This window comes from Bufo gargarizans, chromosome 1 (assembly GCF_014858855.1).
Source record: "Bufo gargarizans isolate SCDJY-AF-19 chromosome 1, ASM1485885v1, whole genome shotgun sequence".
In the NCBI taxonomy this organism is placed as follows: domain Eukaryota; kingdom Metazoa; phylum Chordata; class Amphibia; order Anura; family Bufonidae; genus Bufo; species Bufo gargarizans.
In genome coordinates, this window is record NC_058080.1 from 322063005 (window position 1) to 322082716 (window position 19712).

Here is a 19712-nt window from a genome sequence, read left to right on the forward strand (position 1 = left end):
TGGCTTAAAACACTAAGCAATAAAGAAACCCCCTTTGGTCCATTAGTCTGTTTTGGCGTAGAATGGAGGGGAAGCAGTTTTCTTCTGTGAGGAGGCAAACTGGAACCACAGCTCTTTTAGTCGAGGAAGAAGGGAGCAGCAAGTTGTGGAATTCATGAAAATGCTTAATCTCGATACATTAGTAAAAATATATTTAACTGCCATTTGCAAAATTTTCTTGCTGGAAGCACCATTTCTTTCTTTGTGGGAGGTACAGTAATGTCTATATACTTTGCTTCATAGCAGTTAATTCTTTGGAGATTTTACGTTCAGTAAAGGAACGGTTTAATAACATCTGTTTTTATGGTAACACGTTATACATTTTTTTATTTTATTTTTTGTCTGCCCTGTACTAGGTATCCCCAGTGAAGATTTGTGACTTTGACCTTGGGAGTGGGATCAAATTGAATAGTGATTGTTCACCAATATCCACCCCTGAACTTTTAACTCCGGTAAAATTACTTTTCTGATTTATTGAAAACACATAATCCTAATTTATGTTTGACAATGTTGCAACCAATAAGAGGCTTGACAGGGACAGTTCCTGTTTAACCACTTCTGTACCATGCCATTAACTGTAAGGCTCATCAAGCAGAACATTGGAGCACTATACCATACATTTGTGATTACTGCTGTGATCAGCAGTAGACAATCAATGCTAACTGCTGGGGGATCAATTGCAGTGGTCTGGAACTGGCAATCGCTACTTTTGGTCATTCAGTGCTGTGACCAATAGCCGCAATCTAACTGAAAGGGGCAGGATTTCTTCGGTGGCTGCATTGTAACCACCTTATTTCTGTCTGAGCCGATCAGAGCTTTAACTCAGAAGCTGCTGTGTAAATACATTTTAAAAAAATATCTTACTTTTGTCCCTTGATCACCCTCTATCTCCCAATCTCAGCGACTTGTTGATGATCCCCTGTTTTTCTGCCAATTGCTCCCATATTAGGGGTTACCTGCAGAGTAAGAGGGTATGGTGTGAAAATTTTTTCTTTTTTTTTTTTAAATAAAAACACACCGGATTTAGAGGAGGAAAATGGGGGCGAAAAAATGTATCAACTGACCCCATGAAATCAGACACCAAGCTAATCAAACGTCCTATCAGACCTCCCAAAAAAGAAACTTTCCTTGCTTGCTTTGGTAATTGCTGCTATTAAGATCCAGGACTTGCTGCGCCCTGCTCTTCTGGCCTGTGCTGCACTGACAGGATGTTGCAAAGTGTCAGGTCATAGTGTGCTGTACGCAGTCAGGACACAGAGGGCGAGCATAGCGCTGTCCTCACTGCTCTGTGCATCATGCATGCTGATAACTGCTTCGATAATGGAAGCGTTAATTAGCATTGGGGAAAAAGGTGTCTAACAGTCCGAAAAATTCATTTAATTTTTTTATTTTTACTTTTTAACCACCTCAGGACCGCCGTACGCAGGATTGAGTCCTGCCGGCGGTCCTGCTCTTCTGGGTGGACGCATATACGCGTCCTCCCGCGAGAGCCGAGATTTCCTGTGAACGCGCGCGCTCACAGGAACGGAAGGTAAGCGAGTGGATCTCCAGCCTGCCAGCGGCGATCGCTCGCTGGCAGGCTGGAGATCCGAATTTTTTAACCACTAACAGGTATATTAGACGCTGTTTTCATAAGAGCATCTAATATACCTCCTACCTGGTCCTCTGGTGGTCCCTTTTGTTAGGATCGACCACCAGAGGACTCGGGTAGGTCAGTACAGTAGCACCAACCACACTACACTACACCCCCCCCCCCCCCCCCCCGTCACTTATTAACCCCTTATAAACCCATGATCACCCCATATAAACTCCCTGATCACCCCCTGTCATTGATCACCCCCCTGTAAGGCTCCATTCAGACGTCCGCATGTGTTTTGTGGATCCGATCCATGTATCCATGGATCCGTAAAAATCATGCGGACGTCTGAATGGAGCCTTACAGGGGGGTGATCAATGACAGGCGGGTGATAACCCATATACACTCCCTGATCACCCCCTGTCATTGATCACCCCCCTGTCATTGATCACCCCCCTGTAAGGCTCCATTCAGACGTCCGCTTGATTTTTACGGATCCATGGATACATGGATCGGATCCACAAAACACATGCGGACGTCTGAATGGAGCCTTACAGGGGGGGTGATCACCCTGATCACCCCCTGTCATTGATAACCCCCCTGTAAGGCTCCATTCAGACGTCCGCATGCGTTTTGTGGATCCGATCCATGTATCCGTAAAAAATCATGCGGATGTCTGAATGGAGCCTTACAGGGGGGGTGATCAGTAACAGGGGGGTGATCAGGGAGTCTATATGGGTGATCACCCCCCCCCCCCCCCCCCCCCCTGGTAAGGCTCCATTCAGACATTTTTTTCTCGTAGTAGGCATTGGGGGACACAGCACCAAGGGTATATGTCCAACTACCACTAGGAGGCACTAGACACAAAAAGTGTTGGCTCCTCCCAGGTGGGCTATACCCTCTCCACAGGCACGAGGCTATTCAGTTTTAGTCTAGTGTCCGTAGGAGGCAGACCTGTCCTGCTTTTTTGCAGGTTCTGCTGTTTATTTTTATTCTTCTTTTTTTCTCTCTTCCGCAGGTTGGTTTTTTCCACCGTTATACCTGCTGCAGGCTGGGGCTCCATCGTGTTCCACTTTAGTTGCCCCCCCCTGCGGGCGCGTACTTCAGTACCATCGCCGGTCACCCAGTCCCCACGGACTGCATCCGCAGTGGCTTGCCGGCATTCCCACGGTTCCCGTGTTGTCTGCCGAAGGGGTGACCGTGCTGCGCCCGAAGACATCGGATGGTGAGTATATCGGATGGTGAGTATACTCCCCTGTCCCTGCCCCAGGGTTAGGTTCCCTTCTGTGGCCAGGGGGATGGGATCCACCTTAGCTGGGGGTCCTGGGGAGCCTCTTCTTTCCTCCTAGCCAACCCCCCCCCCCCCTCCTGGGGGGGTTATATTCATGGTTTTTCCTCCCTTCTTTTCCCCCTCGGTTGGTCTTTTCTCTCCTCCCTGGCCAGTGTCTCTCCCTGGCTTCCCCGCTACTTTAGTCCCCGGCTTCGGCCGGGACTAGGCCTCATCTTCTATGGCCTGTCCCCGGCTCCCAGGTGCTCCGTTTGCCCTGATCTGCCTATCCCCAGGTGTCGCTTCTCCCCCCCTACCCTACTCACCTATTTTTATGGTCCGGTGGGCCCTCTGTCGGCCGCGGTTCGCCCCGCCCCCCCTTGCTCCATTCCCGGCCGCCTCATAAATCGAGGCCCCTGCTTTTGGGCCTGCTAGGCTGCAATCTTCCCGGCCCCTCCCCCTTGCTTCCCGGGCTTTTCTGAGCCCCGCCCGGCCCTCGGGAGGAGCTATCTCCTCACCCTTTCCTGGGCTAACATGTTTTTTCTGTTGGAGGGGGTGGTTAACCCCTCGATTGCTTCATGTCCCCTGCAGCCCTACTGACCACCTCTTTTTTGGGGAACAGCTGCTGCTGCACCTCTTTGGGGGAACACTGCGTCCGGGTCAGGATAGACAGCCTCTGCTGGCTGCTTTTTGAGCATCTCTTCTCCCAACAGCTCCTCGGTCGCCACGTGTTTTCACGTGCGTCCGCTGTCTACAATGGCTGCCATGTGGTCAGCCTGTCCCTGCTGGTGTGCAGTACCTCTTCCCAGATCCCATTGTTTTCCCTGAACAATCTTTTTGTGTAGGTTCCCCATGAATGGGTCCCTCCGTGTCAATGCCATGGGAACCTTGGCCGACTCTCCCTAGCAGTGTCGCTGGAACGCTACCAACCCAAATTGCAGCCACCTCTGCCCTCCCAGGGTCCTCCCTGCAGATGGGGCATGCTCAGTTAGGGGTACCTGCACCCGGGTTCGGCGAGGGGTAGCTCACAGTACACCCTCGGGTGGTCTCAACGGGGTCCCACCCCTCCTCGGCATCCTCGGATTCCCCCCAGGACAGGCCTGAGGCTGGTGACGAATCCTTCCTGTCACCCCATCCGTTGCCTCTGGGGACACCTCTGCACCGATTCCCTCGGAACAGAGCATCAGGCGGTCTTCCTCCATATAGAAGCCCTCTGGGAGGTCAAGACTACGTGCACGGAGGAACCTCTCCTACCTAAACAGGGTTGGTATCACCTCTAGTGGATTTTCGGATGGTGCTCCCCTGACCGCACAGGTATTCAACCGCACAGGTAAGGCAGCCGTCCCCGTGTTTAGCATACTGAGTCACCTACCCGGTGTCTGATACGTACGCCTTCTCCTTAACAGGGGTGTTCCTGCACCACTGCCATAGGCTGTCCCTGACAAGCCTTCCTGGTTCCCCTGCACCAGGGGCTATCCTCTACACATTTGAGAGTGTTTCCGTGGGGTCCCCATCCTGGTGTTGGTGTTCACCACTCTACCTCATTACAGGGAGTTCCTGTTCTGGGCAAGCGGTTAGCTCGGCTATCGCCTCCTGTAGGTTGGTGAGTTCAGAGCAATTGTACAGCCGCCTTGCCCCTTTTCTTAGGTAGTGTACCTACAGAAGCCATTACTCCTGGCTGGCTCTATGGTGTTCCATACAGCACTATTTCTCCCTTCCGGGTGAGATATACAGGCCGCTTCAATTGCCGTTGCAATTGCACCTGTCTGTTCCCAGCCACTTTGCTCCTGTCATAGGTGGAGTACCTACACCATCTCCTGATGCTGTAGCAGATTCCCCTGGCTTGGCGCTATGGTGTTCCATGCGACACTATTTCTCCCTTCCTGGCGAGATATACAGGCTGCCTTTAATTGCCGCTGCAATTGCGCCTGTCTGTTCCCAGCCAATTTGCTCCCTTCACAGGTGGAGTTACCTACGCCATCGCCGGTGCTGTAGCCAATACCTCTGGCGGGCTCTGTGTTCCATGCGGCAACATTTCTCCCTACGGGCGGAATATAGAGGCCACTTTCAATTGCCGTAGAATTGCCCCTGTCCGGTTCAGTTACCTGTCTGTTCCCTGCCGCCTTGATCCCTTAACAGGTGGAGTACCTGAGCCATCTCCGGATGCGGTAGCCGTTCCTCCTGTCCGGCTTTATGGTGTTCCATGTGGCATTTTCTCTCCTTACAGGACGAGATATTGAGGCCTCCTCCAATTGCCGTGGCCATTGCACCTACCTCATCATAGTGTGCACCAAACGGCCATCTTACTCCCTTCATGGGTAGAGTCCCTGAACCGTCTCCGATGCTGCAGCCGTTCAACCTGTCTGGCTTCTAGGGTGTGCTATGCAGCCCTGTTTCTGTTGCCATTGCACCTACCTGATTGTGGTGTGCACCTGTCTTGTTCTTTGTGGTACCGTGCGGCCCTACTGGGTTCCATTGTTAACGCGGTTGCTGTTGCACCTCTCTGGGTCTAGGGTGCACCATGCGGCCACATTGCTTCAATCTTAAATGTAGTTCCTCTAACACAGCCATATTTCTACTTTACAGGTTGTGTACCTGTACCCTCCGTATGCTGTCTCATTCCCAGATGCTGTGGCTATGTTTCCACTCTCCTTATTTGGCAACATGCAGCCACTTTACCCATATTTTAGGCGTGTGTTTGTAGTACCCCAAGCGCTGGGCCCTGTGGTGCGGTCTGTAGCTCAGGCAGTTTCTGTATCACTGGGTGTTTTCTGCCCACGGGTTCTAATCTGTGCTGCGGATGTTGGTTCCATCCATTTGGTTCTTCCATACATCTGCCACTGCTTTACTGTCGCGCTCATTGGTCTCCTTGTACCTCTCAAGGCACTGTCTGCACCTGGCCCCCTTCGTTCAGCGTGTGCATGGTTACCATGTCTGGCAGGTGTGGGCCAGCCCAACCCCCACCTTGTCGGTCTACTGCTACTTCTGGTAGCTCCAGTATATGACTGATCTGTCTGATCTGGCGGGTGGTCCTCATTCAACCACGCTCCCTACTCCGTGGCCAGGTGGTTGTTGGCCTTTGTGCTGTAGTTGCTCTTGCCTTCTCTTTACGGTACTACGGTATGCTGTGCTCCGCGTTACCCCATGTTATAGGGGAGTACTCGCGTTGTTTCCTAATTGCTGAGCGGCCCATTCCTGGTGAAGTACAAGGATCTCCACTGGATCTTCTACCTTGTTTGGACACGTAGCTGGTGGCATCGGCCGCGGCTGCGGTTTTCTGTCATCGCTGGATGTCCGCCACACGGAATCCTTCTGGGTCCACGGCTTTTATCATTGCTGGACGTCCTTCCTGACGGGTCAAGGACAGGACCTCTGAGCGCCACACACACCTGTCTGAATTTTCAGCTGATTGCTCTGGTATCGGACAGGGCCCCGTAGTTCCTTCTGGGTCCAGGTGTTTTCGGTATTCCCTTGTATTTTCTGCTTAGTTGTGCTACATGGCGGAGGGGCAGTCCTCTTGGACCTTGCCGTCGTCTGCACCTGTCTGGTACTTTCTCCCCCCTGGAAGTTTTCTGTATGCCGGTCGCAGCTGGTTTCTACATTTCTATGTAGGCTACCCCGGTTTTTTCATGGCGACTTCTGCATTCCTTATGCATATGGATGTCTGTCGTTTTGTGGTACATCCCGAGCTGCTGTACTTGCCCTCTCTGGGACAATGTTTAAGGTTTGCTGGTCAATATTCTTGGTACGGCTAGTTGTCCATGGCCAATGCCCCTTCCCCTATGGTGGTTTCTTTTCGCCTTTCCTGGATATTCTGGCTTGCGTTGTCTTCTGGTGGTTCAGCTCCTGGTTCCTTGTGAGCCCATACTGGGTACTCCTTTCTGGAGTCCCTGTCCCTGTTCATTTGAGGTCCTCTTGGGATTTGTGTCTTTTTCCATCCTCCCACGTCAAGTACCTGGTATTGAGTGGTTTAGTGCTGCGGTTTGCAGTTCCACCGTATGGTCTCCTTCGGGAGGGACCTCCTCCTGTTGTAGGACCTTTCCTCTTTAGGTTTTTTGGAGTGCTCTCCTTCTACTCCCATGTCTCTCAGTCCAGTGTGTCCTGCCGAGGTTGCCTGGCCTGTATCTGGCTTCTTTTTTCCATGATACTTCACATGCCCAGAGTTTCCTCTGGTCTTACGCTTCACGGTGATATCTTGTTTTCGGAGGCTTGTGCCTCGTCTCCTGTTTTTGGGGACGCAGGAGCTATCGTTCTTTTCCTGGTTTTTTACCTACAACCCCCTCCTTCTCCAGGGTTGGCGGTTTCCTCTAGCAGCCTTGGGTTTTCACCTTTACATGGGGCGCTTAGCTTCTTTCCTGGCCTTGCGGTGAGGGGAGTCCCCTCCCTTCACATGTGAGCCTTGCTATGGCTTCCCCCACTCGTTTGCTTTTCAGTTTTTCAGTGCTTTCCTGTTTCTTTTCTCCCCTGGCCTTTCGGGGGATGGCCACAGGTTTTTTGGGTCTGAGACAATGTAGAGCGTTGGGTAGTTTCACCACGCGGTGCTGTCCTAATTTTTTCTCCAGCCCCCAGTTTCCTTTTGCCACCTTCTTGCATTTGGGATTTTCTTCCAGTCATTTGTCCTGGGGTGCTGGCAGTCTTCCCTGCTTCTTCTGAGGTTTCTTCCTTGTTATGGAACCTCTTGCCCATCTTGTGTTTTTTCCCGTTGGGTCACATGGTTCTCATGCACCTGTATGCCCAACCGGTGGCGCGTCTCTTCTTTTCCCTCCCTCAGGGACTGCTTTGGGACGTCCCATGGTGCTGTGTCCCCCAATGCCATGCACGAGAAAATTTGATTTTTTGTACTCACCGTAAAATCCTTTTCTCGTAGTAGGCATTGGGGGACACAGATCCCACCCTATGTTTTTTCTTCCGCTTCTCCGGGCTGGTCTCTTGATCTTTCTCGGTACGGGAGTTGTTGGCTCCTTGCTTTTCTTCTCTTTCCTACTGCTTTTGGTACAAACTGAATAGCCTCGTGCCTGTGGAGAGGGTATAGCCCACCTGGGAGGAGCCAACACTTTTTGTGTCTAGTGCCTCCTAGTGGTAGTTGGACATATACCCTTGGTGCTGTGTCCCCCAATGCCTACTACGAGAAAAGGATTTTACGGTGAGTACAAAAAATCCAATTTTTGGGCACAAGTTAGCGGAAATTTTTGTTTGTTTTTGTTTTTTCTTACAAAGTCTCATATTCTACTAACTTGTGTCAAAAAATAAAATCTCACATGGACGCACCATACCCCTCACGGAATCCAAATGCGTAAACATTTTTAGACATTTATATTCCAGACTTCTTCTCACGCTTTAGGGCCCCTAAAAAGCCAGGGCAGTATAAATACCCCACATGTGACCCCATTTCGGAAAGAAGACACCCCAAGGTATTCCGTGAGGGGCATATTGAGTCCATGAAAGATTGAAATTTTTGTCCTAAGTTAGCGGAAAGTGAGACTTTGTGAGAAAAAAACAAAAAAAAATCAATATCCGCTAACTTATGCAAAAAAAAATCTAGGAACTCGCCATGCCCCTCATTGAATACCTTGGGGTGTCTTCTTTCCAAAGTGGGGTCACATGTGGGGTATTTATACTGCCCTGGCTTTTTAGGGGCCCGAAAGTGTGAGAAGAAGTCTGGGATCCAAATGTCTAAAAATGCCCTCCTAAAAGGAATTTGGGCCCCTTTGCGCATCTAGGCTGCAAAAAAGTGTCACACATGTGGTATCGCCGTACTCAGAAGTTGGGGAATGTGTTTTGGGGTGTCATTTTACATATACCCATGCTGGGTGAGAAAAATATCTTGGTCAAATGCCAACTTTGTATAAAAAAATGGGAAAAGTTGTCTTTTGCCAAGATATTTCTCTCACCCAGCATGGGTATATGTAAAATGACCCCCCAAAACACATTGCCCAACTTCTCCTGAGTACGGCGATACCACATGTGTGACACTTTTTTGCAGCCAAGGTGGGCAAAGGGGCACATATTCCAAAGTGCACCTTTCGGATTTCGCAGGCCATTTTTTACACATTTTGATTGCAAAGTTCTTCTCACACATTTGGGCCCCTAAATTGCCAGGGCAGTATAACTACCCCACAAGTGACCCCATTTTGGAAAGAAGACACCCCAAGGTATTCTGTGAGGGGCATGGTGAGTTCCTAGAATTTTTTATTTTTTGTCGCAAGTTAGTGGAATATGAGACTTTGTAAGAAAAAATAAAATCATCATCATATTCCGCTAACTTGTGACAAAAAATAAAAAGTTCTATGAACTCACTATGCCCATCAGCGAATACCTTAGGGTGTCTACTTTCCGAAATGGGGTCATTTGTGGGGGTTTTCTACTGTTTGGGCATTGTAGAACCTCAGGAATCATGACAGGTGCTCAGAAAGTCAGAGCTGTTTCAAAAAGCGGAAATTCACATTTTTGTACCATAGTTTGTAAATGCTATAACTTTTACCCAAACCATTTTTTTTTTTGCCCAAACATTTTTATCAAAGACACGTAGAACAATAAATTTGGCGAAAAATTTATATATGGATGTTGTTTTTTTTGCAAAATTTTACAGCTGAAAGTGAAAAATGTCATTTTTTTGCAAAAACGTTACATTTTGATTAATAACAAAAAAAGTTAAAATGTCAGCAGCAATAAAATACCACCAAATGAAAGCTCCATTAGTGAGAAGAAAAGGAGGTAAAATTCATTTGTATGGTAAGTTGCATGACCGAGCGATAAACGGTGAAAGGAGTGTAGTGCCGAAGTGTAAAAAGTGCTCTGGTCATGAAGGGGGTTTCACCTAGCGGGGCTGAAGTGGTTAAAGGGTTTTTACTTTTTAAAGGAACAATGTGAACTGTTACAGAAGTTTGCTATTCTCTAACTTTTATTGCATATCCACAGGATATTCTATAAGTCTGATATGATGTGGCTCTGGGCTGTTGTAACACCCATACAAGTAAATGGAGAGAGCTGTGCATGCACAGCATCCTGTCTACCCTCTATACACTGTAGGTGGCAAACAGGCCTTCATCCTCAAAATAGGTGTGGGTCCCAGATTTTGAATTTGCCATTAAAGCTAAAGATTAGAATTTTCCGTTAAAAATGCTACTGCATATAAGCTCAAACTTTGTGTTAACAGTGCGGATCTGCAGAATATATGGCTCCGGAAGTGGTTGAGGCGTTTAATGAGGAAGCATCTATATATGACAAGCGCTGTGATTTGTGGAGCCTGGGAGTTATCTTGTACATCATGCTGAGTGGCTATCCACCATTTGTTGGACACTGTGGAAGTGATTGTGGCTGGGATAGAGGAGAAGCTTGCCCTGCTTGTCAGGTATTATAAGATGCAAGTTTATACTTTATTTTCTTCTCTTGTCACAGTAACTAATTTAGCGTTTTCTGTTTTCATTATATAAATAGAATATGCTATTTGTGAGTATTCAAGAAGGAAAATATGAGTTTCCAGATAAAGACTGGGCTCATATCTCATCTGGAGCCAAAGATCTTATCTCAAGGTTACTGCTGCGAGATGCCAAAAAGAGATTAAGTGCAGCACAGGTTTTACAGCATCCATGGGTGCAAGGGGTAAGTCCATATTTGATTTTATCTTTAGTTCCAAGTAAGGATGAGAGAATCTGTTTTACTGGTTTGTAATGGAGGGACTAGTACTCTGGGTTTCTCTGCAATGTATATGCATTTTCTGGGGGCTATTCATTATGGAGGGTGCCTAGTATACGTAGTACATGTGCAGTGTTTTGTAGGCTAGGCAATGCCCCTTTGGGTTCCAAATTATTAAAGTTATCTTTCCTACACGTCAGCAGATGTAGGATCTGATTTAACAGTTTGAGGCGCTTACAAAAAAAGGGAACTTGAGCCATTAAGCAAAGCAAGGTGTGTATAATTAGATACTAAGGATGATCAAATCAATTTGGAAGTAATCCTTAAATTTATTTGACAAACCCAAAGATTTTAACAATGCTCTTTATCATTAGGGAGACCAAAACATATGCAGTATTGTGTAGTATATACAATAATTGGGGCATCATAACCATCTTGATCAGATTAACCCTGCCTATCACTGATAAAAACAGTTTGCACCATGTCTTGGAGCGAAGCCTGAACTTTGTCAGCATCGGAGACAGATTTAGCTCCTCAAAGTCCGTCAGTTTGGGCGATATGTTAATCCCTAAATATTTAATAGTTTTAACACAGGGGATATTTAATGTAGCTATTGACGAGGATACCAGTCCATCTAAGAACATAAGAGCCGATTTGTGCCAATTTATAGTCAGGCCTGATAACCCTCCAAAGCGACCAAGCAGTGACAGTTTCGGCCAAGGATGTTGACGTGTCTCCCAGAAACAACAAGGTGTCATCCACATACATGGCCACCTTATTGTGAACAGGACCATACTTAAATCCCACTATTGCCTGTGAACACCTAATCGCAACCGCTAGGGGCTCAATTGCAAGTGCGAACAACAAAGGAGAAAGTGGATATCCCTGACGTGTCCCCCTAAACAGCTTAAAGCTTGATGACAATTCTCAATTTACTCTAATTCGCGCCCTTGGTGCCGAGTATAGCGTTTGTGCCCACTTAATGAAGCATTCCCCAAAACCCATTGTCCGCAGCGTATACCATAGGTATCCCCATTCTATACTATCAAACGCCTTGGCCGCATCTAGTGATAAAATCGCCCTGTCACCCTCATTATCAGCTGTACACTGTATACTAGCAAAGACTCATGTTAATAGAGGTGGATTTCTGAGGCATGAAACCAGTCTGGTCAGGGTGCACTATCGTCAGTCTTACCTTTTGATAATCTCATCGCTAAAACCTTGGCCAGTATAGGGCCTATAGGAGTCGGGTAACTTGGGGTCCTTTCCTGGCTTAGGCAGTACCACTATAAGAGCATCTTGCCTTGTAGCCGGAAGAGAACCTGCTTTTAAGGCCTGTTGGAGAACCTTTAGTAAATCCAGAAATAAAACATTCCTAAATTTCTTGTATATCTCTGCAGGGAGCCTATCTGAGCCTGGGGCCTCCATGGAATCTAGTGCTACATCAAGTTCCTCCAAACTAATAGGAGCATCTAACATTAATCTATTCTCAGACGACGGCTTAGGGAGGTCAATGCCATGCAGGAAATCATCTGACTCCACACACCTCTTCTTGGATGTGTACAGCTCGGAGTAGAAGTCCTCCATAACCTTTAGAATTTCCCTAGTAGTCTGTTTACTCTGACCCTGCTCATTTACTGTTATACACGTTGAACCCTGTTGAGCTTTTGAAATAGAGTAGATGCCCTACACTTCCCCCTTCTGCAAAGAACTGCTGTTTGTAGAACTGCCTCTTCCTATCTTCCACCTGAATTAAATGACATCTCAGGTCCTCCTGTACTAGCTTTAAATTCCGACTCGTTGCCTCTGACGGATCGAATACATACGCCACTTCCGCGTCTTTGACAGCTGCATGCATACGAACATCAGTCTCCCTAGAGCGAGATTTATGCCTGTTAATCTGTTGAATTAGTACACCTCGCAGAAACCCCTTCATGGCATCCCAAACAACATGCAAAGGGCCCATACCCGTGTTAAAAGAAAAATACTCCCTCAATGCCCATTTCACATCTTCCAGCCCTCCCAGTGTCTGCAAACAAAAGGCATTACATTTCCACAGTCTGGATCCCATTCTAGCGTCTTACTAAAGCCAATTCTATTTTAAGAGAGTGGTCTGAGAGAGATCTGGGGAGATACTCTGTGGAGTGCACCAGAGGGGAAACAGCTGCATTAATCAAGGCTAAATCTATTCTCGATAGCGATGCAAAAGTGGAGGAATTACAGGAATAACTGCAAGACCCTGGGTGTTGTATCCTCCAGATGTCTAACAGTCCCACCTCCGCCATTATACTATTAAGAGACGACATTCTTTGACACCTATGTCACCTATAAATGCTTCAAGAAGCTACCACACAAGAAGTCATCATGAACAATAATTTCTTTATTAGATATCCATCAGCAGTAGATCATAAAAACATATAAACGAAAGCAGTAATCATAGAAAGACGATAGTGTTGACAAACATTAATATAAAAAATGTATATTTATATTAATGTTTGTCAACACAGCCTTTCTATGATTACTGCTTTCGTATATGTTTTTATGATCTACTGCTGATGGATATCTAATAATCATAGAAAGGCTGTGTTGACAAACATTAATATAAATATACATTTTTTATATTAGTGTTTGTCAACACTATCTTCTTTCTATGATTACTGCTTTCGTATATATGTTTTTATTATATACTGCTGATGGATATCTAATAAAGAAATTATTATTCATGATAACTTCTTGTGTTGTAGCTTCTTGAAGCATTTATAGGTGACATACGAATAACTCCATGTGAGATATTTATGATTGACACCAAAAAAACTTTATTCTTTGACACCTACCAACATCATGAACTCTGCATCTATCCATTCGACATTATTGAAATCCCTAATTATCAACCAAGGGACACTAGTATATTGCGCTAAAATACCTAATATTTTCCTTAAAGGGACCACCGAAAATGGAGGAGGAATGTAAACTGATGCCAGAACCATGCGTACCCCATCTATTTCACAGAATATACATATAAACCTGCCCTCTTAATCTACATATTCCTGCAAACATAAAAAACTTATAGAATAAATTGGCTGGGCACTCAGGATATCTGCAGCATTTTAAATTTATTAGCATATATTACAATAGCGCTGAACAACAGTATATATTAGCGGAAATAATCAACACTATATCACAAAAAACACCAACCAACATGCAGTAATATGTAAAACTGGAAAATAAAAATCTAAAATATGATAATCGAGGAATAAAATGGAATACTCGATAGTAAAATGATCGTATAAATATTCAGCCGAATATTTGTTTTAAAGAAGTCACCTCGGATACTGGTCGCAATAAACGGTGTCCTCTAATATTGTCCTATTCGATTAAATCACAGGGGTATCCAAAACTACAGTCCCAATATGTGGTCCACTGAACCAATTTTAAGTGGCGTCCCGCTTATCACATCCACCAGCAGCGGCTCACTGGACTGAGAGTCGTATGAATAAAAGTGCTGGATAAAATCAAACTGTCTTACAGTCTCCCTTGTTAATTCAACGAAGATAATACGATCCTCTGAGTCTGTAGACCGATAGTTCGTCAATAGATTTGCACATTGGCAATTGTTTGGCACATGTGTTCAGGCCTTCCACATGGACTCGGGCCTTACAGGTTATATTCCAAGTGAGCCATTCGTGTGACAGACGATTCCTTCTTAACAGATATCCAGTAGATTCTCCAGATTCCCAAGTGGTCCTGCGTTTCGGGGTATCACATTACCCCTTCCTAAGTAGCTATCTGAGTGCACCTCTTGGGGCTGTAGTTACTCTTGTGCGTTACATTTATTTTTACATAAAAAACTTATACTCCTATGAACCATTATGCTTACTCCCCTGGAATGTGAACACCGCGTGCGACCAAAAACCCGCCCAGGCCTTACTCACATTGTGCAACGATTGTTTAGTCAAATGAGTTTCCTGCAAACAATATATAGCCGTGTGGAACCGCATTATATAACTAAACGCACCTTCCACCTTTTTCACTACACTGGAGATTCCAAAGCCATACCAGTTGTCACTTCCCTTCTGGGACTGTGAGCTCGTGTCTGCTGCAGGCATGGGTGATCAGCAACAATCTTGGGAGTTTTCTTGATGTTTGTGGAACTCGCATTGTAGGGGTAGACTTTCTTATATGAGGAAGTCTACAAGAAACAGATTTGTCCTGAATACTTCAGGAAACTAATAAAAGATGAACAAGCCCCCTTATCTGAATTGGTTGATTTGCAAAGAAATCCAGTCTCTATTATCAGCTTGGGTTCCTCCTTCCAGATCCCATCCACCTCCAGCTAAGGGACCCAGATTGGAGCTGGAGTCTGACTCTGATGTTGATGCAGACTGCATTATGTCTCAAAGGGCAAGTTTGTAATGGGGAGAGGAAGTCTCAGCATCCATCACAGCGGATAAGGGAAAGAATATTCTCTGCAGAAGGCAGAGATTCTCTACAATCAGCAGTGAGAGAAACCATGAATGTTAAGGGGGTGCAGCAACCAAGATCGACACAAGACAAGATATTTGGGGATTAAAGAGTAAAAATGAGGAAGGTATTTCCTGTAAATTCTTACTCAGAAGAGATTATCTTCCAAGATTTTAGTAACTGCTTGGCATTCAACACGGCAGACTAACCTATGGGCTTAAATGCCAAACCTTGATGTTCCAGTTGCCAAAAAGGTCAAGAAGACTTCTGTTCCCTTTGAGGACTCCTCTCAGACACTATGAACTGGAAAGCCAATGGTCTGAAAATAACTTGGGAATCATTCCTCTTCTGCCTTATTTAACACTTAGGCTACTTTCACACTCGTGTTTTGGCTTTCCGTTTGTGAGATCCGTTCAAGGCCCTCACAAGCAGTCCAAAACAGATTAGTTTTTCCCTTAATGCATCCTGAATGGAAATGAATCCGCTCATAATGCATCAGTTCAGTCTCCATTCTGCTTTGGAGACTGACACCAAACGCTTGCAACGTTTTGGTGTCCGTCTGATGAAACTGAACTGATCCGTCCTAGCACACAATGCAAGTCAATGGGGATCAGTTTTCACTGACACAATTTGGCACAATAGAAAACTGATCCATCCTCCATTGACTTTCAGTGGTATTAAAGACTGATCCATCTTGGCTATGTGAAAGATAATACAATTGGATCCTTTCTGAACGGATGCAGACTGTTGTATTATCTAAACTGATCTGTCCATGACTGATCCGCACAAAACGCAAGGGTGAAAGTAGCCTAATGTGGCTGCTGCCTCTGAAGCTTTTTTTTTTCTGGCTAAGCCAGTTTGAGAATATCTAAGGATTAAGACATTCATACAAGAGATCCTGACTCCGTTCCCATGCTAAATATGGCCACAGCATTCATGGTGGATGCTTTTGCAGGATATGTCCGATTCACAGCAAGAGTCCTGTCCAATGTAGCCAAACATGCTCTGGTTGAAAATCAGTCAGGTGCTGTCCCATCAAAAGTGTCGTGTTCCATCCCCTTCTCAGGAGCCTATATCTTTGTGATGGTTCTGGAAAAGTTAGAGAAAGTGGCTGATAAAGTTTTTGGGGGGTAAAATCAAAAGAATACTGTCCTTTCAGATACCAGGGTGTTAACAGAGCCCTGGTAGAGGCCAAGGGAATACCTGAAGATTGCTTTACCTCAAAAGGTGGCAATGACAGAGGTTTCCTTTTCAACCCCAGCAAAAGAGGTAACCAAGGATTGCCTTGATGCCAGGAAGGTGAGTGAAGACTTCTTTCTGTAAAAGAATGATCCAATATAATAATGGGGGTCCACCTCCATTGGATTATTACGGTCTTCGTTCAAAGATCCCATGTTTCTTCCCCCAAAAAGGATCTCCTTTTTCAGGGTCCACGTCGCGATTCAGTGGTCCAAGAGTTAAAATTAACCACTTGGATCTTAAAAGGGAAATTCTGAAGACTCAGGGCATTTCTGACAAAGTAATTTCTGCATTACAGAAGAACTGCAAAGAAGTTGCCTCAGCTATTTACAAGGAGGTTTGGAAAACGTTCTTCATAGTTTGACTCTAAACATCCAGATCAATTTCCTCCCAAGATTTCAGACATCCTGGTATACCTTTTTGAGATCTGGAGTGCGTACGTTTTTAAAGGGGTTTTCCCATCACATACAATGAGGGCATAATGCTAAGCTATGCCCCAATTGTCCCCTTCTCTGGGACCTGCACCTACGATGAGAACTGAGTGGGAAATGAATGGAGGGCACACTGCGCATGTGCAGCTGCACTCCATTCATTTCAATGGGGCCTACGAAAAAGTAGAGCGCTGGCTTGGCCATTTCAGTCTGCCCCATATAAAGGAATCATTTCTATGGGGCACACTGAAATGGGAGCAGCGCTTGGTCATGGATGGACACCGGGTTTCCCAGTCACCACTCTCTCTCCGCTCCGCTTGTCTGACTGCTGCAGGTCCCAAAGTTGGGACCCGCAGCTGTCAGACAATGGGGGCATATCCTAGTGATATGCTCCCATTGTATGTGATGGGAATACCTCAAGTTCTTGTCCCTCAAAACTGTTTGCCTAGTGGTCATTATCTTTTGCGCATTAGATAGACGCAGGCACTTTTGAATAGGGCGTCCTACCTCAGCATCCTAGAGGATAAAATAAACTTAAAGGGGTTGATACCTTGTTTTGGGTTATAGAGGTGCGGACATGCACGGCTAGACCACCGGTAGCATGGCCGCAATATACCTGTCCTATAGGGCTGTGTCCTTTTTTTATTTAGCTTAAAAAATTAATTTTGGAGATCTGTAAATGAGCCTTGTAAGGTGCCCAAGGGGCTGTACTAACCTTCTTGGTGCCCAGCCACACCCCCCTGCAAAGGAGCCCAGCACTGCCTGAGTCCTCAGAATCTCCTCCTTTCTTCACAGTTAGATTGCTGTAATCTCGCGATGCGCTGTGCCAGTGTAGTGTTCCTCCCCTGTGCTGGCATCAGCCTCGGGGAAGGAACTGCGCTCGCTCATAGCGAGATTACTGCAATCTAACTGGGAAGAAAGGAGGAGATTCGGAGAATGCAGGCGGTGCTGGGCTCCTTCACAGGGGGGTGTGACTGGGCACCAAGAAGGTTAGTACAGCCCCTTGGGCACCTTACAAGGCTCATTTACATATCTCTAAAATAATTTATATTTTTATTTTTTTACTAAAGAACACAGCCCTATAGGACAGGTATATTGCCCGGGGGCGGACATTCAGCTGCACAGGGGCCCAGAGTGGGAGGGGGCCCTCCAATTAAGCTGTCTATGCATCTACAGGACGCACAGACAGCGGATTGTAATGGTGAAGCCGAGAGCCGCCCGCTTCACCATTCATCATCACACCATCCAGCATGTAGAAGGGGCCCACCTTACTATCTGACTTCAGTCTCAGGACGTAGTGCGTCGGCAGCTCTAAGGAGCACATATCTGGCCATAGCTAATGTGAAGGGGGTACAATATCTGGACAGAACTACTGTGAGGGGGGGGCACATCTGGACAGAACTACTGTGAGGGGGGGGGGCACATATCTGGACAGAACTACTGTGGGGGGGGGGGGGCACATATCTGGACAGAACTACTGTGAGGGGGGGGCACATATCTGGACAGAACTACTGTGAGGGGGGGGGCACATATCTGGACAGAACTACTGTGAGGGGGGGGGGGCACATATCTGGACAGAACTACTGTGAGGGGGGGGGGCACATATCTGGACAGAACTACTGTGGGGGGGGGGCACATATCTGGACAGAACTACTGTGGGGGGGGGGCACATATCTGGACAGAACTACTGTGAGGGGGGGGGGGCACATATCTGGACAGAACTACTGTGAGGGGGGGGGGGCACATATCTGGACAGAACTACTGTGAGGGGGGGGGGCACATATCTGGACAGAACTACTGTGAGGGGGGGGGCACATATCTGGACAGAACTACTGTGAGGGGGGGGGGCACATATCTGGACAGAACTACTGTGAGGGGGGGGGCACATATCTGGACAGAACTACTGTGAGGGGGGCACAGTATCTGAAGGGTCTCTACTATCTTTGATGTGACTGATCACCCCTTCCTCTCCTGTAGGATTAGGGGAAGATGACAAATTGGGGTCCCTTCTGCTGCCACTCCTCATTGTATTAATCTTTACCTATGGCCCATGTTTATTTGTGTGGTTGGGGTGCCCAGGCACATTCTTTGCACAGGGGCCCTCTGCTGCCAGTGTCTGCCCCTGTATATTGCGGACATGCTAGTGGCGATCTAGCCGTGCATGTCCGCATCTCTATAACCTAAAACGAGGTGACTGAATCCCTTTAAAATTAGATTCAGCTTTTCTACCTATAGCTGCTTCCGCTACAGCCAATAGATAATTCTTATTCTAGGCTCAAAGTGTGACACTAGTCACCTAATTAATCCATACCCCTTGAGCAAATGGTACCTCAAAATTGTGACTTTGGGTTTTCATAAGCTGTAAGCCATAATCAACCAAATTATAACAAAGAAAGACTTGAAATATCTCGCTTTGCATGTACTGAGTATCTAATATATTAGTTTCACCCTTTTTAAGTTGCATTACTGAAATAAATGAATTTTGCACGATATTCTAATTTTTCGAATTTCACCTGTACTTATCCCAGAGACCTAGAAAATCTACTCTGTAGTACTGTCATGTTGGACTCCTAGAAAATAGAAGTCATTTGTGTGTGTATATATGGATAGATATAAATAATATATATATATTTTTTTTTTTAGTGTGCACCAGAGAATACACTCCCAACTCCTATTATTCTACAAAGGTGAGTGTTAATTGTTTTACATTGGGACTTGATTTATAAATGGTAAAAACATTGTAGATATACTTGACACAATAGATTTAAAATTATAGACAATGTTGTCTAGCTGTGTACCAAACTTATCAGTGGTTTGGACTGGAAATAAATTTGGTGCATGGCTATTGGTTTGCTTTCTTTGAGAGAAGAGGACTGTACCAGAATTGTAGCACAATTTTAAGCCACAGATAATTTAACTCTGCATGCACCAAATAGCTCTGCAGTTAAACCAGAATCTAGGAACATCCACATTAGTAATTGTGGGCCATTTTCACTTGGAGACCGTATGCAGAAAAGCATAATAGGGTAATGGACTAAGATACTATACTTCAGTGAACTGTTGA

General features: G+C 46.1%; 1 protein-coding gene across 1 annotated transcript in view; it reads left to right on the forward strand.

Moving 5' to 3' along the window:
• The window catches only part of MKNK2 (MAPK interacting serine/threonine kinase 2), a 126714-nt gene that overhangs the window by 101712 nt on the left and 5290 nt on the right, over positions 1 to 19712 (forward strand). Inside the window, exons 11-14 of the mRNA XM_044305792.1 lie at positions 396 to 491; positions 10039 to 10233; positions 10320 to 10484; positions 19292 to 19335. Coding sequence (XP_044161727.1) covers positions 396 to 491; positions 10039 to 10233; positions 10320 to 10484; positions 19292 to 19335 — 500 coding nt within the window. The remainder of the gene's footprint in view (positions 1 to 395; positions 492 to 10038; positions 10234 to 10319; positions 10485 to 19291; positions 19336 to 19712) is intronic.